A 25,782-nucleotide genomic window follows, 5' to 3' on the forward strand; every position below is an offset into this window, starting at 1 on the left:
CCAGTACCAGTACCCATTTCAGTCCTAGATGGAGCAAAGTAGTTAGGAAATTAACGTGTCCTGCCCAAGAACACAACACAGTGACTCCAGCCAGGCTCGCACCCGCATCGCTCGAAGTGGAATCCGACGCATAATCATGCACAAGGGCATTGTGTCTCCCTGAGGAAAACTAACATAGAGGAGAAAGAAAAAGTTGAGGCTGTTCAGGATTAGGCGAAAAGAAACAACGCTTCTTTAACTTTTTTGATAAAGAAGTTCTTTTATTACAACGTTTTCAAAAGAAGAGCCAAATAATTTCAAGATAATTTCTATAATGTGGCACATATCACGGGCAATCAAACTTTCTTGCGAACTAACGCGATATAAAAAAGTATTACAAAAAAATTCGCCGCAATTGCAGCAATTTTTACGAGTTGCATGCAACATCAGCAAAACATATAACGCGCTTTACTGAAGCGTAATAAAGCATATACTGTTCCCATATATTCCCTTGTATAAAATATGGATAAATAAGCGATTTTGGTAACAAAATTGTATAGTAATATGTAACTTAAAGATCTCGATAATTGACTTACATTTACAATAACACTGCACATGCGATGTATTAAATAAATTTAAAATTAATTAAATTAATGAAACTAAATCTTGTAAACTAGTATACAACTAACAGTGATTTCGTTTGACAAAAGTGTTTACTGAATTGAAATTCAACGCTAGCTTAGAAATAAATTCGGTACAGATGCACGATTTTTCCAAGAAAAAACATGTGCATATTTCTATATTTGATATATAGATACTTTATGTCCCAAAGGACTGACAAAACAGCTTCAGAGAAAACGGTTTGAGACAGAAATGGAGCAAATAGTGCTTCAACAATTATAAATCATCTATCGAATTGATATAATAATTTCGTTTCAATTATGGAACTCGTACTTATGAATCAATACAACTGAAATGATTCCCGAAATGCAAATAAAATACGATTCTAACATTCGTCTAACAAAAGTAGTCATGCTTTTATAATACTCCAAGATCAGTAAAATAGTTTCTTCTAAAGTTTAAAAAATTCCCTAGAGTAAACGGTTTATTACAGTTTGCTAATCACAAAACCAACGTAATTATGGTTCTTGGGAGCAAGTCGTTTTCTCCTATAGGACAAAAATTACCCATAAGTGTACTAATTCGCGTCCAGCATACGGGTTGTTTTGGCCATAATGGCCACAGTCATCCCAAGCCATTTATGCAGCCACAGTTATCCCAAACATGCAACCCAAGTCGTCTCATTCCACGAAGTAAAATACAAATAGTACAAATATTTTGTTCATTATGTTTTCTGAATGGACTTTTGATATTATCCAATGGCAACTATAGGCTAACAGTTTACAGTTTTTCTTTCAGTATTTCAATATTTCCATCTTCTTCTGGAGCTCCTGCTTTCAATCTGCGCAATCTCATACTCGCCATCTTCCTCCTCCTCAAGAGTAAACTGCACCGGACCATACTTCCGGTCTCTATAAACCTGGAAAGATGACGTACTTCCGGTTGTCCATGACGCAGGAGTAGGGCGCCGCTGTTCTCTTTCGATATTGATTTCCAATTCTGTCGTTTCATGACGTTCTGGTACGTCAATATCTAATGTGGTTGTCTGTGGAGTAACCTCGAATTCCGTTGTAGTCGTCTGTGGGGTGTAGCTGTAGTCGGATGTTTTACGTGGTCTTACATGAAGGTCAAACTCTGATGTGGTGGTCTGTTGGGTAACACTGTAGCCAGGAGTTTGCGGTTTCTGTGGAGTTACGTCAAACTCTGTTGAAGTAGTCTGTGGTGTAAAAGTGTAGTCAACGGTCCTCTGAGGTCTCACATTTATGTCTAATGTAGTCACTTGCGGTTTTACGTCAATGTCCAGTGTTGTTACTTGATGAGGTCTTTCCGTGACGTCTACACGAAGTGTCGACGTTTCTGTTTGCTCGTCCGAGTGATCCGTCAATTCTGCTTCTTCAAGCTGTTTCTTGCACTGCTCGTATGCTCTGTGACTGAGTATTAAATCATCTTGTAAGCTCTGAATCTCTCCCTCTAACTCGTCAATCCGGTTTTGCAAGTCGCTAATCTGACTGGCTTTGCGATCTCGATCCAGGTCATGTGACCTACACTCCCGTCTTTGATCTTCCAGTTCTCGCTCTAGTCTCTCGAGACGATTTTGCTTCGCTGTGACGTCATCGTTGGCGTCGTGCAGCTTCCTCAGGGTATTTTGGAGTTCGTTTTCGACTTTCCTCAATTCAATTCGGGTGCTGCTTATTTCCTGAGAAACCTGCTCTTTTTCCATAGCTCTGGAATCGAACTCCCGTTCAACAATCAACAGTCGTTCCTTCGCCGTCCTTAATTCATATTCCAAACGACGTTTCTCGTCCTCCAGATGCCTGTTTGAGTCTTCAAACCTCCGCAACTTGCTTTTACAATCATCAAGGTCAAACTGCAGACTCTGCTTCTCTTGAACCAAACTTTGTTTCTCGATCAGGAAAATCCTGTGTTCCTCTTCAATCCTTGTGTACTTCTCCTTAATCACTGTATACTCGTAGTAAATCTCTTCTTTTTCGCGCCTCGCTTTCCCTGCATCGTCGGCGACTTCATCTTTCAAATCTATATCAGCCTTCAGCTTTTCGTTTTCTCGTGTCAGTTCTCGATTCTCTTCTGTAAGGTTGAGTTTTTCACTTCTAAACGCTTTGATTTCTTCTTGCAAGTTCGCCCTCTCTCTTTCCCATGCGTCGCGTTCTCGCCCTCTCAATCCGGCGTCTCGCTGTAGTTTCTCCAACTCTCGTTTTACTCGCCAAAGCTCCTCTTGAATCTCTGACTTGCTTAATTTAACTGCGGTGATCTCTTCCTTCAAACTGCTCTTTTCATTCTCAAAGGAATCGTATTCATATTTACTCATGGACATCTCTCGCTTTAAACGCTCAATCTCAAGATTTGCAGCCCGCAATTCCTCCTTTAGTTTTCCATTCTCCTCTTCACAATGACCTTTCTCTGTTTTAAGGAGTGCTAACCGTTGGTTGATATTTTCATAATCATCTTTGATAAGGCGAAGCTCTTCCTCGGCGCGGGATTTGTCCTTCCTTAAGTTAAACACTTCTTCTCTGTAATTCTTCTTTTCCTCGGCCCAACCGTCTTTGTCCTCCCTACTGTACACTAACTCTCTCTTCAAGGTAGAAACTTCAAAGTTAAGAGAATTTATTTGAGCGTTGAGCTCACTTATGAGGCTGTCTTTCTCAAACACTATTCGTTGATGTTCGTCAACAGAATGATCGTGCTCGAAGGTTTTTGCTGACAATTCTGCTTCGCTGTTATGCAGCCTTTCTAGAGCTTCTTCCAATTCATCTCGTAGATGATTCTTCTTCAATGCAGAGCTATTGTTACGGTCATTCAATTGCTCTTGTAAGTAATCTACTTCCCTGGTTTTGTCGTCCAGTAATCTCTGCAGACGAACATTCTCCTCGGTGTTATTTCTAAGTCGGGCAATTTCCTGTCGCGCGCTGAGGAGGTCATCTTCAAGAGCACGAATCTTGTTCTCTGCTTCTTCCAGCTCTGCGTTCAGTCTTTTGTTGTCTTCTTGTGAATGGTCGTACAAACCTTCGGCTCTTGTCAATTTTCTGTGCAAATCCAAGAGTTCATCTTGAAGATCGTTTGCCTTGTCTTGACTATCGTCCTGTCCCTCCTCCAGTTCCCTTAGTCTTTGTTTCAAAGAGGCTATCTCCTCTTGCAATGCATCCTTCTCTTGGTGACAATACTGATGCGCTATGACCATTTCTGAAGCCTTCTTGTGTGTGTCCAACAGCTCTCGCTGAAGCCTTAGTTTCTCATCTTCGCTTTCTTTACAGAACCTTTCAAGTTCTCGGTATTTTTCAGTGCTCGCTTGAAGGTCATTCTGCAAGCGTCTCACCTCATCCTGAGTGGAATCTCGTGACAAGCTTGACAAACTGCCATCTTGGAAACTGCGAAGATCCTGTTTTAAAATGTCGCTTTTCTTCTTGTATGTTTGTAACTCCAGTTCTGCATCAGAAACTTTCTTTCTCAAGTATTCAAGTTCCTGTTGCAACATTCCATTTTGGACTTCACTTGTTTGGTTGTTATCCTGCAGTGTACAGACAAGATTATGCGCTGTTATCATCTCATTACGCATCTTGTCCTTCTCATCTTCACTTGCTTTTAACTTTCTCTTCTTTTCTTCCAGTTCATCTTTAAGCATCTCCAGTTCATGATCGATTCTGTCTTTTTCTCTTACACAATCCTCCAGAGATCTTTCTTTTTCATACAAGTCTCTCTTGAGAGTGTCTACTTCATCCGTGAGAAGAGACCTTTGCCTCTTAAAATCGTTCAAATCGGCCGCTTTATCGTCAGCTTCTCGACGTGTCTCAGAAACCATCTTTTCTAAGTCTTTCAGCTGTTTCTTCAAACTGTTCACATCATCGCGATCAGTGAAGCTCGTGTTCCTTAAATCATCCATTTGGGAAAGCAAGTCCTCGTTCTCCCTTTTGCTGTCTTTTAGCTCGCGCTCCAAAGTTGCGATATTGTCTCTCAGAGATGCAAGTTCATTCTGTTGCTCCGACTTCTCAAGCTGTCCAAATTTGTGTATTTCTTCAGCATCCTTCAGCCGACGCTCTGACGCTTTGGCTTCTTCTTCCCAGTTGTTGGCTTTTTCCTCCCACGTGTCACAAGTTGCTTCCAACTCATTGATCTTCCCTTGAGCGTCAAGAATTTCTACTTGCAAGTCATCGTTCTTTTCTTCCAAGTCCCGTACAGTGTTTTGTACCTCGTTCAAAAACTCTTTCTTTGTCTGTAGATCGTATTCCAATTCTGTTACCCTCTTGTGAGATTCTAGAACTTCTCGTTCCAGATCAATCTCCCTTTCACGAATTCTGTTGTATGATAACTCCAGCAGTGCAAGTTTCTTTTCTAAATTTAACACGTCTCTGTTCGAGTCATTTTTCTGGCTTTCGCACAATTCATACCTTGCCTCAAGAGAAACCAGCTTCCTCTCTGTATCACTGGCTTCTTCTTGCAGCCTTTCCTTTGCCACTTTTACTTGTTCGTAAGAAACTTCCAAGTCGCTCAGCCGTTTTCTGGCATTCTCAAGCTCTAATGTGTTTCTGGTATTATCTAGTCGGGCTGCTTGGTTATCTGCTTGGAGCTCCGAAAGCTCTCTCTTCACTGCAGCCAAGTACTCTTCAGCCTTAGCCTTCCCTGTGGCCACATCTTCGTGTGCAGATTTCAAGGCATCTAGTTCTCTTTTGACTTTAGTAAGCTGGCTTTCCAGTTCTTCCTTCTCTTTCTTTACAGAGTCGTCCGTAGGTCCAAAGTCCATATCTGGGGCTGCAGCCTGCAGAAGCTGAGAATCCAGCCCTTCCTTTTCTTTCCGCAGCATCTCACAGATGAGCTGTGTCTCTTGATATGAGGTCTCTAGCTGCAGTATTTCGCTCTTGAGTCTGTCGCACTCGAGAGTGTTTAGCTCAGCGGCTGACTCTGCATCTGCCAGGCGTTCTCGACTGGCCTCCAACTGATGCTTCAAATCCTTGTTTTCATGGCCAAGTTTATCTGAGTTAAACTTCACACCAGCGAGTTCTCTTCTCAGATTTTCAACTTCGTTTTCGAGACTCTTCTTCGACGATTGAAGGCTCTCAATGACAGTTGACTTACTTTCATTATCCCTGTGTTTGGTGTCGCTTTGCTGCTGCTGTTCTGTAAGTTTCCTCTGATGTTTGATCAAGTCAGACTTAAGATTTTCGATCTTGAGTTTTGCTTCTTGTAGTTGCCCCTCCAGTTGAGCTCTCTGCTTAATCTCACCCTGCAATTTACGATCACTCGTCGTTAATTTGCTCTTGTACGTGTTAATGTCCTGTTGCAGTTGGTTTTTCACAGACTGACTTGTTTGATATGCGACCTCAAAGTCCATTGCTTTCTTGTACGCATCTAAAAGATCCTTCTGTTGTTGAGATTCCTTTTCAAGACTGGCACTCAAGGCCAATTCCAGCTGCGAGACTTTCTGTTCTGCGTTGAAAAGATCGTCGCTAAAGACCTTTATTTTCCCCTCATTCACGCCACTGAAGGCTTCCATTCTTGTAATCTTGTTCTTAGCCACAATTAGCTCTTGATCGAGGGTTGTAATTTTCCTGTGAGAATCGATGAATTCTGTTTGAAGCTCCTTATCTTTTTGTTCCAAATAAGCCACAGTGTGTTCCAACTCGTCCACCTTCCTCTGCAGCCCGTGAACCTCTCCCTGTTAAAGAGGCCTTCGTTCTATCACAGTCCCTGTGTTCAAGCTCGATTTTGGACAACTTGGTATTGAAATCGATTATTTCCTTTTCCTTTTCTTCCTTTTGAGACAAAATCATCTTATAATCCACTTGTAAAGTGGTCAATGAACTGTTCATCGACGAGACTTCTTCAGTAGATTTGTCTTTCTCTCGAAGAATGTTAGTTATCCTGCTTTGCAGATCTTCGCTCTGCTGCTTCACAACTGTTAATTCGCCTTCAATTTTGTTTTTCTCTCTCTGTGCACCATCCAGTGCGATTTTCATCTCAGATGTATCTCGTTTAAGCGCAGTGCACTCCTCCCTCAACTTGTCCTTATCTTTAACAATGCTACTATACCTTGCTTCTATGTAAGTGAGCTTCTGCTGCATTGATGCGAGCTCGTGTTCTTGGTTCTCGTGTTCTCGTTGCAAGCTCTGATATCTTTCTCTTAGTTCAGCCTCGATGTCTTTGTTGGATAAAACATCTTTCTTAATTTTATCATTTTCATTTCTAAGACGTTTAGCTGCGTCCTCATAGTCGGCCACACTTGCCTCTCGAGCTTCCAACTCTGTTTGTAGTTTCCTGATTTCTTCTTGAGCATGTTGATGCTTCTCCTTCTCAATGGAAAGTTCCTCTGTCAGCGACTTCAATTCCTGCTCCAATGTATTTACATCAAACTGTAATAAGCCAATTTTGTTGTCCTTCTCCTCGCTACTGTCTCTGTATGTATCAAAACTAGCTTCCTTTTCATTCAGTCGCCTTTGCAAATCGACGATTTCTTCTCTGCTCTTTGTTGCTCGAGATTGTGTGTCTTCCAACTCGTGTCTTAGACTCGCCAGATCTTTCAGTGCTCGGTATAATTCCTCCTGTAGGCTGGTAGCCTTCTCTTGCTTTTCCAAGAGTTCTTTGTTCAATTCTTCGTTTTCTTCCTGAGCTGCGACAAGACGAAGTTCAAACTCGGACCCTTGCTTCAAAGCATCGAACAACTCCTTGTCAGCTGTATCTTTCCTTTGTTGAAGTATTTCCACACTTGACCTTATCCTGGCATTTTCCTCTTGCAGACTACTGACATCTGCTTTCAAAGTCCTGTTCTCTGCTTTGAACATTTCGATCGTCTCCTCCTTGTTTACAAATTCCCTGTTGCGAGACTCGATAAGAATATCTTGTTCTTGAACTTTGCGTTGAAGACGAATAAGTTCGCTGCTACTGTCGCTGCCTTTTGATGTGAACGTGTTCACTTGTTGCTCTAAACTATCCTTGATCTTTTCAATTCTCTGAAGTTGTGTTTCTAGAGCGAACACTTTATTTCTGTTCACTTGAGCCTCCGATCTCAAATTCTCACGTTCTTCGCGTTCTTCGTCATGTGATTTCCTCATGTTTTCCAACTCCTCCTGAAGAGAATGCACTTCTCGCTCCAGGTCACCACGATCCTGTTGACTGGCCTGGTAACCAGATTCCAGGCTTGAAATTTGCGACTTCAAAACTACATTGTTACGCTGAGCTTCCTTTTCCCGCTGCTCGAGTTCCATCAGCTTGCTTTCCATATCACTGAGTCTACCCCTAAAAGAATCCGCATCACCTTCCAATCTATTAACAGTTTCTTTGTTTACTTTTAAGGAGCTTTCTGCCTCGGCTAGCTGCTGCAACGCAGAGCGCAGGCTAGATTCCAATTCCTTTCTCTTTGTCATCAAGGAATCGTTGTCCCTTTCTTTCTCTTTGAGAGCGGTCTGTAGTCGTTCCATTTCGTCTTCGAACATTCGCTTGGCCTCTCTTAACTGCCCTATAGATCCTTCTCTTGCGTCTAGTGTCTCCTTGAACACGTCACACTGGCCTGTTAGTTCGGTTACTTGCCTTTGGCATGTGACCACATTATTTTTGTAGTTCAATGTACTCTGTTTGTACTCCTCTAGCTGATGTTCAAGATTCTCTTTGGCTTCTTGTGACTCATCCAGTTGATTTTTCAACGCAAAGAGTTCGTCTTTACATTTGGTAGCTTCGTCTCGAGCTCGGTCTTTCTCTGCCACAAATTTCCTAAGCTTTGACTCCAGTTCTGTGGTCTTTTTGTGCAGTTGAAAGTTTTCGCGTTGAAAGCGACTGATCTCTTGTTGAAGACGTTCGGTCTCTTCCTTTCCAGATGCAACGTTCTGCTTCAAGCTCTCTCTCTGCCCTTCAAGAAACATTTTGCTGTTCTTCACCTGTCGAATGACTTCTTCTTTCTCGTCAACTTCTTTGTTTGCCATGTCAAGAAGAATTTTCTGCTCTGCCACTTTCTGTTCTAGATTAAGAGCTTTGTCTAGCGCTGCAGAAGCTTGACTATTTGCATCTTCTAGTTGTACATTAAGTGAAGCACGTTCGTTGGACTCATAATCATACTTGTATTCCAGGTCTGCTAACTTACTCTGTGTTAAAATTAATTCTTGCCTAACTTCTTTCCTTTCTTTGTCACTCTTTTTGAAGAGTTCGTCAAGATCTCGTACCTTCTTCCCCAGTATTTCGTTTTCACGTTTCACTTCATTGCCTTGTTGCCTTGAGAGTTTGCATTCCGATTCCAACGTAATGATCTTGTTGCTTGAACTTTGTAGCTCATGCTTTAGGTCGCTTTCGGCTTGAGAAGATTTAACGAGCGATCCTTCAAAATCCAAACACCTTGAATTAGATACCTGCAAGTCTTTTTCCAAGGCATATTTTTCCTTCTCTAAGTCCGATACTAAGTCTTCTAACCGAGAGATATCATCTTTGCACCGCTTAAGTTCATCATCGGAATCTTTGACATTCTTCTCAATTGCTTCGTTCTTTGATTTACTTTCTTCAAACTCCGACCGAATGTCAGCCAGTTCGCTTTCCACAGCTGCTTTCACGGCTCTGAGTTCTTCAATCTGAGAATCCATCGCTCTGTTTTCATTTGTGAGTTTCTCAATTATCCTCTGGTTTTCCTCTAACTCGTTCTTCGCTCTCGACCCGTCTTCACTCTCTTTGGCGAGTTTTCTTACAGTTTCGTCCAAACTCGTTCTAAGTCTTTCCTTTTCTCGTTGTAAACTCTTCATTCGATTCTCCTGTTCTAAATTCTTTTGCGCAGCAATGCTCAACTCCCGCTCCATCTCATCCCGTGATTCATGAAGTTCTTGAAGCTCGTTCTGTATCTTTTCCTCCTTGCTCTCGTATTCCATCAATTTAAAACTCATGTCTTCTTGTGCACCTTGTAAAGTTTCACACGATACTTTTATCGTCATTCGTTCTTGTCGTAAAGATTCCAACTCCGTTACCAATTCTGCGATCCTTTCATTCAATTCCTCGATCGTCTTCTCTTTCTTTGCAAGAACCTTTTTCAAGGAATCAGCCAATCCTTGTTGTTCTTTCAATTGGCTTGCAATTTTCATATTTTCCTCTTTTAGGTCGACAGTCTTGTCCCTCGAGTCACTGAGCTGCTCTTTCAAATTCGTCCTCTGCGTCTCTAGAGCGTTAATTGTGGACTCCATTTGTGTCACTTTGTTACGCACGGTGAAAAGATCCTCCTCTAAGGACTCCTTCTTTTCACGAAGACTTAAGATTTCTTCATCGTGTTCTGAGGCGTTTTTCTCCAGGACCGCAATCTGTTGTTTCAGATCCAACTGCTCGCTCTGTGCAGTATCAAGCTGAATGGAATAACTCGTGTTTTTGTCCTGCGCTGCTCGTAACTCTTCTCTAACATCTTCAAGCTCTTTTCTTGCTTCCTCATAATGCGACTCCATCACGGACACCTTCTTTCTTAAGGAGTTCAGCTCCGTCTCGAGGTCGGATATTTTATTCTTGCACGTGCTAAGCTCTTTATCAGCCTGTGTCGTTCTATCTTCGTTCTTCTTCAAAGCAGATTCCAACGTTGCAACCTTCTTTCGGTTTGCTTGTAGTTCTGTTTCGATTTGCTCCTTTTTGCGCTGTGCAGTCTCCCACAATGGCTTCATCCTAATCACTTCATCGCTTGTCTCTCTCCACTTGTCTTGTAACTTTCGTCTGTCATTCTCCATCTGCCAAAGTTGCTCCTTCTTCTTTGTCACTTCAGAGTTCAGATAATCATTTTCAGTTGTCAGTGTAGTTATCTTAATCTTGTACTCCTCGACAACTCGTTCTTTCTCAAACAACTGGCTTGAAAATTCACTGAATGATTTTTGATTCTCTTCCAAGCGCACTTTGACCACGGCCAATTCTTCCACCGCCTTCTTGCTTGAAACGTTCAGATCTCCTGAATGATACTCCAAGGTAGCTTTCTCCCTTTGGGTCTGCTCTAAAACAACTTCAAGCTTGTTCACTTTCTGTTCTAGAACCATGACCTGCCTTTGTGCATCCATTTTATCGTGTTCACACGTTTGATACGATCCTTGTAGCTCAGCTAGTCTCTTGTAAAACGAGTGGATCTCCTCCTCAAGTCTTTGTTTCTCGTGTTCACACAGCTTGTACATGGCTTCAAGTTCTTGGAACTTCTCTTGGTTTTGCAGGAGCTCGTCCTGAAGGTCGCGTTTACTCTCTTGAAGCAAGTCGTTCTCTGCCTGGTGTTTCGCGAGCGCTTCACTAGTTTGCCCTAACGTGGACTCTAAGGAAGAGCACTTTCCACGAAGCTCTGTAATGGTATTGTCTTTGCTCCCTGTATCTTTCCGTAGGACGTCCAAGCTTCTCTGACAGTCGTACAGCTGACTTTGTACCGTTCCCAGCTCGTCTTTACATTTCAACAGCTTTGCCCTGACATCTTCCAACTGTTCTTTGTATTGCACCTTTTGCCTCTGTGCTTGACCTAGCTGACTTTCAAGCTTTGATGTCCGATGCCGAGTGCTGTCCAATTGTCTCTCCAAGTCATCATTTTCTTCTTCATTTCTCTGAATGGTCTGTCTGAGCTCTGACACCTTTCTTTCTGCATGTGTTAACTGTTGTTTAAGATCTTCCTTCTCACGCTCGCTGCACTCGTACGCTGATTCTATCTCGGATAAGCTCCTGTGGGCTGCATCCAGTTTTTCCTCCAGTTCGTCGATTTGTCCAAATTTGAACCCGTGATCTGCCTCAAGCTGGGAAGCTTTGTTCTTAATAAGGGACAGCTCGTCCTCCAGATCACCTATGACCTTACGAGCAGCGTTCAGCTGAATCTCCAGATCTTTAACTTTCTCCTGAGCCCTTGCATACGAATCTTCCACAGTAGTAAGCTTATTTGTAACTCGGTACAGCTCTTTTTGGATTTCATCCTTCTCTGATCGCAGCGAGGTCAAAGCATATTCCAGCTCTGTTATTCTATCTCCAGCAGACTGCAAATCACCTTCTAAAATATCTCTCTTCTGCTTCACAGCCTGACCCGTCATTTCGTTTTGTCCGAGCTCAGCTCTCATCTGTTCCATCTTCCTTAGTATGGCGTTCTTCTCATCCTCCAACTTGTCTATCAAATGACTCTTTGCCAACAGCTCCTTTCGATAAGCATCACATCTCTGCTGGTGTTGAATAAATTCTTTCTGCAGATGCGTGTACTCGTCTTTAGTTTTTCGCAACTCGTCTCGAACGTCTTCAAGTTGCTCTTTCAGCGAGTCTCGTTGTTTAAGAACCACTTGTACTTGTGACTCAAACTTGCTTACTTTAAGATGGTTGGTGCGGAGCTCATTCTGGCGATCTTTTTGACTTTTATTAAACTCGTTTTCAACTTCATTGACCATCTTCTGAGCACTTCTCAGCTCCTTTTCCAGACTCGCGTGTTCTTGTTGCAGCATCTTGTAAGCGTTTTCCCATTCCTGGACCTTATCTTTAGCAAGACGCATCTCTTGCATCAGTTCATATCTCTCCATGTCAAACGACTCCACGTTGGAAGCGGTGTCCACAAGTTGCACTTGAACACACTCGAGTTCCTTCTCAATACTTGCTTTTTCTTGGCGAATCTTTTTGTTCTGTGCTTCTTTAGAGTGAATATCTTTGTGATAACCTTCGGAGTCCCTCTGCAGCTCTTGAAGTTTCGTTTGTGTCTTGTGTAATTCGTCCTGGTATCTCCTTGCTGCATCTCTGGTTTCCTCCAATAGCTGCTGCAGCTGCTGTTTCTGCTTTGCTAAGCTCTCAACCTGGTTTTCAAGCTTTCCAATCTTTACTCGATCCGCCTCCTTCCTAGACTCGCCATCGTTCTTCGTAACCTTGTACAAGTTTTCTAATTCTGCAAGCTTCTTTCTGGCGTCCAGTATTTCTCTTGACAGCTCGCCTTTCTTGACTTCAGAACTCTCAAACGCGCTTTCGATTTTGCTCTTGTTATCCTGATGGATGTAGACCTCTTTTTCAAGCTGGTAAATAGTGCTTTTACAGCCCTCTAGCTCGTGATGAAGTCTTCTCTCTTGTTCTTGTAATCTACCAAACGCCCTTTCCAACTCGGAGTTCTTCGCTTCGAGTGAAACAATTTCCTTTTGAAGCTGCAGGTTCTTCTGTCGCCAAGAGTCACGGTCTTCCTCGAGTTCTTTCAACTGGGAATTTGTGTCTGAAAGTTGATTTTGAAGTAATTCAACCTCAACTTCGATAGCTCTTGAATCAGGGACATAACCCGTGGAATATTCTCCAGAGTCATCAAGGGCGGAATCCAACTCTCTTTTTAGAGCCATGTTTTCTCTTTTCAGCTGCTGAAGAAGACCATCCTTCATTTGGCTTTCTTTTGCGATTCGTTCAAGCTTTTTGTCACTCTCTTCAAGTTCTCTTTCAACTTTACTAAAATCAGCTTTGCACTTCTGAAGCTCCATCGTCTTAGATCTCAAGTTCCCATCGTTCCTCCTTAGTTCTTGAAGTTCACTTTCAAGCGCGCTTATCTTGGTCCTCAATACCATAGTATCCTGCTGCGAGGATCGTTTCTCGCTGTCATGGCCTGACTCATACCGAGAAATGTTCCTCTGTGCTGCCAGCAGTTCCTGTTGCAGCCTTTCCTTGTCGTGTTGAATCTTATCACACATTTCTTTCCATTGAGCGTTGTTGTCTTTCATTGAATTCAACTCGTGTTGAAGTTTTTCCCGCTCTTGTTTTAAACGCCCGCAATCTTTTTGCACGTCGGAGTTCGACTCTCGTTCTGCGGCCAATTCATTCAGCAGGCTGCCTTTCTCGCGTTGACAGGCGGCAAGCTCTTTATTCAATGTCTCGAAGTCTTGCTTGAATCGCTGAATTTCAGCTTCCAGAAGTTCTTTTTCGTCTCTTAGCTGATGCATTGTCTTGTCTTTTTTGTGAATTTCAGAGCTCAGATCGTCAAATTTCTTCTGGTGGTCATGCCATTGATTGTCTCTTCGCTTCCCATCATCTGACACATTCATCAAACGTCTGTTAGCCTCTTCTAATTTCTCGACCAGGTTTTGTTTCTCACTTAACGTCCGCTGGAGTTGCTGCTCTACTTTGTTAAATCGGTTCTCTAGAGCTTTCATGTCGCGTTGAACATCCGCTTTTTCTTGTCTTTGCCGCTCGATTTTAGCTTCAAACTCCCCAAGCCTCTTGTGCGATGATAGCACTTCTTGTTGTAGTTGTGCCTTTTGTTGCTGACAGCTTTCATAAGCGTTTTTCAGCTGAGCCATTTTCGAGTTCGCTGGCAGTAATTCTTGCTGCAGCTGTAGTTTCTCTTTCTGACAGCTCTCATACGCGCTTTCAAGCTTTGACAACTTCTTCCGAACAATCAGCAAATCATTTTCAAGTTCCAATTTCTTTTGTTCGAGTGAATCATCAGCTGCATCAACTCTAGAACGCTTCTGTTTGTATTCTTGCAATTCACGATGTAGTCTTTCGTTCTTTTGTCGACAGTCTTCGTATGTGGCTTGCAACTCGGCAAATCTTCGTTCCGAGGCGAGCAGCTTCTCTTGTAAATTCTCCCTTTCTCGTCCAACTTCCGTCTGCGAAACTTGAACAGCGGTGCGCATCGACTTGAACCTGTCGAGTTCCACCTCGCTGGCTTCCAGTCTCTCTCGCAGCTGCCGAACTAGATTGTCTTTGGCAGCAATCTCCCGCGTGTGGTTCTCATTCAACAGGTACTGCTCTCGAAACTGAATTTTAAGTTTGGATAATTCTTCCCTCTCTGCGTGACTGTGTGAACCAAATTCTTGAGCCCTTTGCTTTTCTATTTCTCGCTGCCTTCTCTCATTTTCCAATTCCGCTTCAAGTTTGGAGACTTTACTTTTCGTGGATGTCAGATCGTGTTGGAATTTTCTTTGCTCTTGTAAATATTTGTCGCACTCCGCTCGGCTCGCTGCCAGATCGCTTTTGAGTGTTTCAACTTCAGTCTCTAGCGTGGCTTTTGCAGCTTTAAGCCTCTGGATAAGAGTTTCTTTCGATGATATTTCATTCTTCTGAATTTCATGGTGCCGTTGATGTTGCAGAAGTTGCGTTTGCATATTTTTGAATTCCTGAATTAACTGCTCTCTCTCCGCTTGTAACTGGTATTTTTGCGATACAACAGCTTTCTTTAAACGTTCTTCGACCTCCGTCATTTTACTCCCTAGCTCCATCACGTAATTCTCGTCAATGTTCGACATTTCACCGTGTCGTGGGCTCGTCGACGAAGCGAATCGATGTGATTCTCGCGCACTAAGTCCATCGCTTCGTTTCCCGCCTTCCAAGCTGCGTATAATTTCCTCATAATGCGAAGCAGTGCTGATTAATTCCTGCAAAGTTTGCTTGTCTTTCGCAACACTCTCCATAGTAAACACTAACCCCTCTCTACCCTTGACAGTTTTTGTTTCTTCACTGACCGTGCGCGCACTCGAGAAGGTTTCTTGCTGTAACTTAAACTGGCTTTCTAACCAGTTCTTATCGACGCGAACCACCGAGAGCTCGGCCTGCACTCCGCTAAGCTTATCAAGCGTTTGCAGTCGTTCATTTTGGGTCGCCTCCAGTGTTTCTTGTAATCTATCATTTTCTTGATGCAACCTGCTGATTGTCGCGTCCTTCGCTTCAAGCTCCCCTCTTGCGCGTGCGTACTGCTGGTGCACCTGTTCTGTGTTTTGATGTGCGTTGGTAAGCTCTTCTTTAAGTTGTTTAACAGCGATGTCTTTGCTCTGTACCGCGCTGTGAAGCTCTTGAACTTCACTTTCACGATAAACGCGCTCAGTTGTCACCAATCTCGCCTCTTTTGTCTCGCGTACCGTCTTAACTTCCTCGCGAAGTAGTTGAATTAGACTTTCCTTCGAGTCAACGGCTGCTTTCAACTCTAGGTTCTCAATTTCTAATCGTAAGTTATTTACTCTTTCTTTTCGCCTGTTGTCCTCCATTATAAACAGAGATGTTAATTTGCTTGAGATGGCCCTGAAAATATATACAATACAACTAGTCAACTATCAAAAAATCTAAACGATTTTGTTTTAACTTTGTAATCGATAGGTGACAAAAAATATTTATGTTTAATGCGTATTTTAGTTTGCGGTCACAGAATTGAGAGGGAAGCCACTAATTATTCTGAAAATTGACCGCATGTTTTGAGTTTTTATGAAAACTCGAAAGCGTCTGGGATTTTCGGACCAAGGGGTATTGTTTACACGCTGAAAATTTCTTGAATAAAGTGAAAGTTTTGCTTCCAGTTTTAAATAGCAAAGAAGCTAAAGCTTTAGCCTATAAAAGTTAAAATCTTTTGTGTTATAGCAGGCTAATAGGTCTTTCCCATGGTAACATTTTTTTGAGTTTTGTCTAATTTTAATCTTGATTATGATTCTTTGAAATGCTCCAAAGTATTTAAACATTTCTCGGACCCGCTAAATAAATCAATATTTGCACAACGGAAGAGAATAATTAGGTAAAGCGTTAGGATAGAAGTCTTAATATAATTAATAGACCTATTTTACAGATCGTAAGGACCTAACTTGATTTATTTTTACATGTTGAATAAATGAAATAATGCAAATAAAACTGTCTGATGTAATTTATCATTTAGTGCACAAATCGTTAACACCTTAGGTACGAAAACGAGGAGATATTCCGTCGTTATTGCACGGAAAACATACTTTGACCGTACTTTGCAACTATACCGCGGCATCCCGGTATCAGTTTTCTAATGAAGTCAGATATCACTATACTCGCACGAAACGGACGGTTGCCAGTCTAGGTATTCACCGCTAGGCTGTAAAATATGCGATTTATCTCATACAAAGGCTTCTCACTTCTGTTTTTTTCTTACAGCGCAAAAATATTTGAAAGCTGTAATCATAAGTGCATAGACAGCCATCGGCTTTCATGTTATCTCATGGAAAATTAGCTTGTTCTTCAAAATACATGTACTTGTTTTCTCTTAAATCGTACATAATAAAGAAATACAACAATATTTAGGACTAAATATTGAAGAATAAGGATAGAAATATTAAATGAAACGTAGTTGGACTTGCTTGTTATCGATCTTCAAACTCATGTATAAAAAATTCAAATTAATTGCAATTGAAAATTATCGACTCTAGACATGAAGATACTTGGGACAAAACTAGATTAAATTCAAACAGGTTAATGGTGTATAAACATATTACTATAATTAGTTTGCGTAAGCAAAAACGGAAAAGAGAACAAAAAATGCAAAAATAAGGAGACCTATTTTTCCAACAGGGTTCTATTATGGATTGTACAAAATAGTTTTAACGCTAAAAAACCCGAAGAATTTTTAAAACAGGCGAAAGGACAGCATACCAAACCTATTCCTTAGGAAAGCTTTCCCCTGTCACATAGTGACATTAGTGTAGAGACATCTTAAACGATGCGAGCCCGCCACGAACTTCCCTTCAAGCAGAAATTAAAGTGCGGAAATAGTGCATGAAATAAATTTCAATATTTCCATTTTTGCCAGGTCTTATTGACCGCAAAGTAAATACAATCAGCGGAAAATCCCTCGCCGAATCATCTCGCTTTTTCTTGACGACTGGTGGATTTCCTAATGATGAAACCGACCAATCAGCGCGCAGTGTTTTCCCGCCATATTTACAAACACATCTATTGAGCACGAAGAAAAGAAGGCGAAACAATCTTAATTATAATACACCTGTATAATTAGTTTAATAAAACAGTCGGAAACTTTGATTCTAGTACTGTGTTTAGTTTATTCCTAATCCTACAGATCTGCATTATAACAGATGTTGTTAATTCTGTGAAATCTAAATAGCAAATCAGGTTTAGGGACGTATAAACTAAGTCGAAACTACTAAATAATACAACAAGGTATGGTTTAAATTATTGTTTGCACAAGAGTATAATTTTCCCAGCATCAGGTCGGGTCTAAAATCGTTTAGTGAATACTGTTTAACGAGCTGGCTCATACGTAACTGCACTGGTTAAAAGGTTCACCTAGATCTTTTACAAATGACAGCGAACTTGGTCATAAATTGAAGTGAGAGGAAAACTATTATCGTCTTCAAACGTTTCTGTTGTCGAAAAAAATAAGATCCTTTGGAAGCATTTGCAGGTGTTTTTAAATAGGTAGGAAAACGTTTATTCTCTTGCTACGAAAAAAAGGCTAAAGGGCTAAATTTTCGCGAATGGTCCCTAAGCCAAAACAAATTAAGGTCTCACAAAGCTCCTCAAATTAGGTTTGTTGATATTTATGTTCATTTCCATACAAATGAATTTCCGTATTTTTCTACTCGTGCTTTTATCTCCCGTGGTGTATAAACGCATGTTTCATTCGCATCCAGGTATTTTTATTAGCATGTGTTCAGATATTGTGTAAGCTAGCGGTTTTGAATCGTAAATATTAAGAAACCTATTTTGATGTAAAGTTATCTGATACTGCCAGGTAAATATAAGGAAGGCAAGCCCTGTGAGTATCCTGCCACACAGAATTTCATTCAGGAAGTAAATAAGACTGATATGGCTGGTTGATATGTAGCCATGTTGCTCTGCATATCGTCAAATATTTTTTAATCTTTCTCGCGCTTTGCTCAATCTACTGGTTCGGAAATCGCGTGCGAGCTTTCCTTTAAATCCTGGTTTTCACTAGCAAGATATATGCTCAGATATTTACCTCCGAGTCAGTAAATAACGGATGATATCTACCTCACCTCGATGAATAAATGTAACTAAATTTCTGCTCAGTTAGCTGTACCTGGGAGGTTGAAAAATATTTATGAAAATGCCTTACAGCTGTAACAACATGTCTCCGTTGGAAAATGTGAACATTTCTTGTATTATTTTTTGATGTGTTTCAAACGTTTTCTCATATTTTCACAATTGAGAATAAAACGCTGATGAGAATAAGCATTGTGAACGAAAAAAGCCTCAAACTAAAATTTCATTCTGAACTCAGTTCTTTTCTTCACTTTTTTGCTTTAAAAAAAGATCAATTTATTAGCTCGGGCAATTAAAAAAACACAATTCTGAAAAAAAAGAAATTACTGTAATTTCAATTAAAAAAGTTGTATACATTTTGCTCTCAATAGCAGGGTGAATATTATATTTGACAGCGACTCCTAAAAACGCTATCGACTGATTTCCTTATCACAGAAAAAAATATGGGAGCACTTGCTCTGACTCAAATGCAAAAACACTATTATTGTAGCTTTTTGACAGTGTGTCAAGCTTTCTCTAGCGCTGTGCATTTACAACCAATTGTATGCTGAATTATCGATTTCAAAGACAAAATCAAATTGTATAATGCTTTGGTTCGTTGGTAAATATTGGCTTTGATGCCAAAGTTTCTTGCGTACTATTGGCTTAGATTTTAAAGGTGTTAAATAAAACTAGCAAAAATGACCGCCATTAATTTCGTATTCGAAGTTACATGTCTACTAAAATTAAAGTTGCACATTAACAAGAAAAACGCACGTTCGACGCTCGATTTTCAGTTAACAGAGAAAATTTTAATTTCTATATGACACTTAACACGGGTCACTAAAGGAAAATCTCGCCACACAATAGGCTTAAAAGATTTTTTTTCGCCATTCATAACACATTAAATAATTTAAATATGCGACACGATATGCAATCGAAATTATACCAGCTATGCAATAAGCTTATTATTTACGGGATTAAAACGAGAAGTACGGACTGCTTAGTCACATAATTGAAGAATTTTTAGCGTGATATTTACCTGATTTAGCTGCAGGCGAATAACACCACCCGTGACTAAAAACCACAACTGTCCTTTTGTCATGTCGGCCGCTTTCAAGCACAAATCAAAACGAGGATTTCCTACGTGTTTGTCGCTTCATTTGAATAAATCGTTTTAACGAGAGAAACGGTTTGCGCATTCTCAGCGCATAAAGAAAACCGACATGATTTTAACTGCAAAAGGCGAGGTAGCCTACTGCAGCTAAATTTCAACAACACTATCAGAATATGGTCACGTGATGCAGGATATTTAAAGTTGCCATGGCAACGCAAATGGAGGGATGTATTACATGAAAGTAAAATGTATACAACGTGCAACATCCTTGAAAAAAGTATATACGAAAGAACTTAGTACAATAATTGCAAGCACACTGCTCGCTCGCTTTTGTCTGTGAAAATGAAATAAATTGACGATATTTATGACAATTCTTGTTTCACCGATTTGCGATTCCAATCGCAGTTTTAAAATTTGAATAAAATCTCTATTCAGTAAATTCTATGTTGTAATTAGCATCATAATATTGATTTGGTTTCGGCTCATTATTTCTGATTGTTTAATTTCAGAAAACTGTTCAAATCAACCAAAGAAAGAACCCGCTTACAAATCTCGCGACTTTAATCAGCGTTGAGAGCAGTAAAGGAAGAAAATAGTCAGTTTAAGTGCCGTTTTCAATCGAAACCCTCCCCCCCCCCCAAGAATAAATCATTTAAGAAATTGTAAAATTTTGTCATTACTACGCGTCTTGGGGCGAATAAAACTATTGAAACTTCTTATTTATTCCCTAGACTCGATTTAGAATTGTTTCGTTTTATTCCCCTATTAAAGCCTTGTAATTATTTCGGGTCCCATCCCGTCTAGTATCGGGCCAGGAAAAAGAAGAATTTAAGGCCATTGAGACGAAGGTTACCGCACCTTTTTTACCAGAACGGTTGCGTAGCAACTAAGCATTCCAGCAAGCTCGTTTTTCCGCAGAGTACGACTGATGGCGACATGCCACGTGTCAACTTTCGGAGTGTTCGTGCTTCTTCTGATTGGATGATAACAATCATCAAATCTTCGGATGTTTTCACGGGATCTCCCCGATTGAAAAAGACATTCATACTGCAGTCGATATATTTGCATTTTGATAATGAAGCATGGCTATTGAAATCCTACAAGATCAAGTTGGCTAAATTTATCAGGAAATAAGAATTAATAAGAATTCCCTTGTCTGTGGTTGAGGGAAGCTCTTTCATTAAGATGGTCATTAACCTATAAGAAGGGTCAAACGAAATAGACCCTTATTATTGAAAGGACATTTCATTGGCTGTTACATGGCGTGGTGGGTTACCACAAACGACGCGATGATAAATTAGTAAACAGCGAGAGGCTTTTAACTCTTTCCAAATTTACTTTATATGTGACGAATGCTCGCCAAAAAAGTGAAATACCGTGTAAAACAAGGTAAAACCTTCTTTATTTAATAAAATCAACATTCAATACAAAATGTCACTACTTTGCAAACATGCAGCAGATAATTCGAAAGATAAAATGTCTGAATATTTTAGGAATACGATTTGATATGTTTTCACATTAATTATGAAAGAGAGTCGTATACTTTGAATATCTCAAATGCCAAATATAAAAATATTTTGACAAAAATAAGGAATAATGTTTCTTTATTTTAAATAAATTTAGAAAAGGTATTATGAAATTTATGATGGGACCAACGGAGAGTTTTGTTTCAGCAGTGTTAAATCCTAAACCTTAACTGGCGACTTCCATTGACTTGCAGAGTGTCTTTCTCTTAGAGCTGTCAACAATACTTAACGCTTCTTTAAGCCAGGACACCTCCGTTTCTGACACAAGAAACTTTCTTCGAATTTCTGTGAATTCCGTGCACTTTTTCTCCAAACTATTCCTTAAATGTCGGTTTTCTTCATTTAGTGCCACCATTGTGTCATGTAAGTCGTTGTAATTTCGCTTAAATTCTTGCAGCGCTAGGTTTTGACTCTGACTCCGATTCCTGGCTTCTTCAAGTTCCTTCTGAGTGGCAGCGAGAACGAACGAAAGCTCGGAAAATTTTCCTTGACTGCTTAGATGTTCTCTGAAGATCTCGTTCAACTCGTGACAAAGCATTAAAAGATGCTCGCTTTTGGCTGGATCCATCTTGGAGTTATTATTTTCTTGGTTTGTCGTTTTGTTGCTACATTCTGTGAGTTCCTCTCTAAGTTCATCCACGAGGCCTTTATAAGACGCAACTTCGTTTTCTAACGTCTGAATGCGAGTCTTTCTTTCGACGTCTAGCCTTTCCCAGTTTTCTAAAGCGCTTCTCAATTCGCGGACCTCTCTCCAATACTCTTCCATTTCAGACTGGAGTTGTTTCTTAATCTTATCTTTTTCTTGTTCGCTTTTCTCCATTTTCTTTGTCAACAGCTCCATTTCATTCATCGCTTCAACAGCTTGATCGCTAGCATTGTGTGCTTCAGCTCTTAGCTTACACAACTCACTCTGATATTTACCAACAAAATTTCTTAAAATTTCTACCTCCTCGCAACTTTTTTCATGTTCCTCTTTATAAACTGCAATCATGTTTTCCAACTCTTCGACTCGCCGAGATTTCTCGCATTCATTTTCTTCCAAACATTCAATTTTCTCCTTCAAAGTCCTCAATTCACTTTGATGTGATTCAGCTTCGGACCTCAGCTCTTCCTCCAGTTTAAATCTCTCAATAAGTTCTTCTTCCAACCTAGCTTTAAACGTTACCAACTGATTTTGCACTGAAGCTAAATCTTTACGAGTTATATAAAGTTCTGATTCGAACCCTTCACGTTCAATTGGCCGTCCACAACTGTCACACTGCGTCTGTGACTTTCCCTGACAATTCAACTCCGTTTCTCCATCATGCACGGCCGTTCCGTTTATTTTGCTTCCATTTTCTGTGTTTATACGCGGCGTAAATCGATTCGAATCTTCTTTTCTTGTTTCACAAGTATCAACATAAATAGGACCGTTTCCTTCGGCACTTGAGTGTAATCCTTCAAAAGGTGGTAAACCTTGAGAGTTTCCATTGACCATCTGTTTCATCTTGTCTTCAAAACAGGTTTCATCCATGCTAAGATTTCTGTCTTCTGTTTCGACTATAAAACTTCCACTGGCTTCAGAAATCGGCAGTAGCTTTTCTGGAGTCTTGATTCTAATAATTTCTCGGATATTCTTGCTCCCAGCTGGAGGGGAAGCCAATCTTATCGTTATGTGTGTCATGTTGTTTTACTTGAACTTCTTCAATCGCTTCGGTCTTCAAACATAAGAACAACACTATACGCAGTACAGAACATAATCCAACTCTTGGCCATTCTTGGCTGAATTCCAGCGCGTTCATCGTCTTGTACACAACCAACCGCTTGGAATTAAAAAACCTGCGAATAAAAGTCCGCATATCAATTTGAATTTCAAGTAGGTTAAATGCAGGCGAACACAATCTGAATTAGCAAATGGTTCTTACCTCAGCCACCTGTAGCAGTAATTTAGTGCTTTTTAAATTAAATCTCGCGCGAGCCTATCACCTTTGATTACGTCGGAATTCTAATTACTACACGCGACATAAAAATAAATAAAATTTATTGTACAGTATTCTTAGAAGTGAAGTAGTTTATGGCACGAGGAATTCTTACGCATTGTATTTCTTTCTTTATGTTATTTTCCTTTTGTTTTGACTGGTCGCGCGCGAGATTTATGTCACGGAAAAGGTTCTGAGATCTCACTCTTCAGCTTGGGTTATTTCACTTTCAGTTTTTTTTAGTTTCTAATTTTAATTTTCATGCACTGTTTTCAAAACGATAAAATTCATAAATGAAAGAATATATACGCCGAACAATCACTGAAACTTGGTTTGTAGCTTCGGCTTATTAAGGATAGAGTGATAACTATATTTCAGTGTATTTTCCTTCAAGTAAAGAAAGGATTATCAAGTTACAGCCTAAAATTTAAACTTAGATTGATTTCCGGTTTGGTTTGGTAGTCGTCGGAATTATGGCGGCCTAAATAAGTTCTATACTACTAATATGCACATATACGATAGCGAACCGGGATAGCGATCGAAATTAAACTTTAGTCACAATAGAATCTGCCTGAAAACACTGCAGGTTGTTTTTATGACTGTTCTACGGCACAAGAATAAATACCCGCGTATTTGAAGACAATAACACGATAATCCACAACTCATCGCCACAATACATGAAGGCAAATAGGGGAGTCATGTGCCTGCACGTGTTCGTCACTTGCCATTCGTGCACTCGCCGTGTGACATTAGGGTGCCCAACAGCCATCGTTCACGTTGCCACCACGTGCCATTCGCGTGCTTAGCGCGCGCCCACCGTGCGCCATGCTCGTGTACGCCGTGGTAACTGCATAACCAGCCCGAGGAAGTCGCGCACTTATAGACGCTTTCCTGTTTTTTTTTTTTAATATTCCGATTTTGAGAGGAACTCTTTCCCTTTATGGTTTTTCTAATTATAAATCGGAAAATCCACAATTAAAATGGAAATCTGCTTGCTGAGAACTTGGTGGACTGTTTGGCAAATGTAAAACACAACATTATTTATACATGTGCAGTGCAAAAAAAATGAAAAAGAAACCTTTCAGAAATACTGTTTTGTGAAACGCATGCTAACCTTTGCCGAGGGCCCCCCTTTTTCTCCCAAAGCCGTATCTTTTGATCACAAATGCTCCCAGAATGCTGTAAGTAACATTTCAACGAACTTGATACTTTTCAATTTTTTGTTGGGGGGGGGGGAGGGGGTTGCACTCTCACCAATTCTCGGCCCCCTCTTTCTGAATTTTCTGGATCTGCCCCTGTTTTGTATTTCAAAACTTAGACAGTGGAAAAGAATCAGAATGAATTACCGGTACGTTTGTATTGTTGTTCTGATATTTTCTAAGAATTGGACCAGAAATAGCTTCTAAGCTCTTTTTTGATCAAAAAGTTTTGTAATAAATCTGTTTTCAACTAAACTTGTTCAGGGGTATAAGCAAAAAAACACGTTCATCATGAATATAATTTATTTATATTCAAAGTCAACCCTAGGGCTTCATGTAATATTCTACTTGCTTGATAAGATATATTTTTCACATAAAATGATATTTCATTGCAAAGAGTCACATACCAATTTTTTTCCATTACGATCCTAGCTATGAAGTGCTGGAATTCATTGAAGATCCATCAGATTGTGAAGAATATTCAACCTCCTCCACGATGACACTCTGATCAGTTATTCTGTAGACAACATTTGCCAGTGATGAGCCATCCCTGGTGTTAGACGGCAATACTGACAGCTCATACAGGTTGGCTTCCTTCTCCTGGGTCAAAAGAAAACATTGTACCCAGCGCTCGTAGAATGACTGCCTTGGTACTGACATGGTGCCGCTGGGAACTGTGATTGACATCACAAGCATGCCCAACTGTTCTCCTGTGGGCTGGTCACTTTAACGAAAAAATATATTTAGTTTGTGTGTGGAGGGGGACAGGGGCGGGGGCCCAGGAGAAGAGGAGAAGGAAGCGGAAGAAGGGAGGGTGGGAAGTGGGATTCCTAAGGTGGCGGGAACCAGGAGAAAACAAGTGAAATTTCGTAACATTTTGTTATATTTTGCAATAGATATGGGATAAAGAGGAGAGAAAGGCTAGGGAAAGGGGAGGAAGGGGGAGTAAAAATATGGGAAAAGGGAGTAAAAGGCACGGGAGGCAGGAGGTTCAGACCCCCAGGGGGGTACTACGGCTTGTTAATGACGGGGATGATCGAAGGATTTTTTTTGGGTTTGAAATTTTCGATTCCGGGATTTTTTTGGGTTGGAAAATTTGGCAAGTATTTTTTTGGGTATCTTGATTTAGATAGGGGATTTTTTTGGGTATTAAAAACGAACTAATGTGCTTTGGAGCGGCCTTGGTGTATTTATGGTATGATGAATAAACAAAACGAGCGTTCTTTGTGTTATTTTATTGCACCTACTGGCAATTTAGGGGTAATTTGACAAGGGATTTTTTGGGGGGTTATTTTTGGTTCAGAGATTTTTTTGGGTAATGTCGGAAGACTTAGGGATTTTTTTGGGTCCTGAATTTTGCCTCCATTCGATCATCCCTGTCATTTACAAGCCGGAGTACCCCCCCTGGGTTCAGACCCCTTGTCCCCCTCCACTTGTATGTGTTGTTTTAGAAAATATCCATTGCCCTCCGACAGAAGGTTTTTCTCTCGAACTTCTCCACCCCATTGGAATTTTTATTTTAGCTTCATAGCTTTCCTTTAAAAACTTTGGCTTTTGAAACCCCCTTCCCTGGGGGTACTCCCTATAGCATTTTAACTCCCCCCTGGGGTAGTCCCTATAGTGGATTATACATGAAGGCAAATTGGTAACATTTTCAGGCTGTAGGTATTTACAGTGTAAAAAGTTGTGATTTCATGAGATGGAGTAAAGAAATGGGTAGGAAAAACTGTCATTTA

At 40.5% G+C, this 25,782-nt stretch overlaps 2 protein-coding genes across 2 annotated transcripts; both read right to left on the reverse strand.

Annotated features, from left to right (window-relative positions):
- Positions 1 to 143: 143 nt before the first annotated feature.
- On the reverse strand, positions 144 to 19,829 carry LOC144664851 (uncharacterized). Its single transcript, XM_078526065.1, is given in 3 exon segments — positions 144 to 6,191; positions 6,193 to 15,534; positions 19,289 to 19,829. Coding segments are annotated over 2 exon segments (14,097 nt in total). The 5' UTR covers positions 15,501 to 15,534; positions 19,289 to 19,829; the 3' UTR covers positions 144 to 1,402.
- A 919-nt stretch (positions 19,830 to 20,748) lies between these two features.
- On the reverse strand, positions 20,749 to 24,343 carry LOC144664703 (uncharacterized). The gene is made up of 2 exons (XM_078525900.1): positions 22,794 to 24,343; positions 20,749 to 22,707 (listed from the first exon to the last, which is right to left on the reverse strand). The coding sequence occupies exon 2, from the start codon at positions 22,550 to 22,552 to the stop codon at positions 21,056 to 21,058; it is 1,497 nt and encodes a 498-aa protein (XP_078382026.1). The 5' UTR covers positions 22,553 to 22,707; positions 22,794 to 24,343; the 3' UTR covers positions 20,749 to 21,055.
- Positions 24,344 to 25,782: the final 1,439 nt, after the last annotated feature.

The sequence above is a fragment of the Oculina patagonica genome, chromosome 9 (assembly GCF_052425735.1).
Source record: "Oculina patagonica isolate OP01 chromosome 9, crgOcupat, whole genome shotgun sequence".
NCBI lineage: Eukaryota > Metazoa > Cnidaria > Anthozoa > Scleractinia > Oculinidae > Oculina > Oculina patagonica.

Bases quoted from the DNA above. Each gene is read 5' to 3' on its own strand.
- LOC144664703 (XM_078525900.1), bottom strand. From the start codon at position 22,552: ATGACACACATAACGATAAGATTGGCTTCCCCTCCAGCTGGGAGCAAG.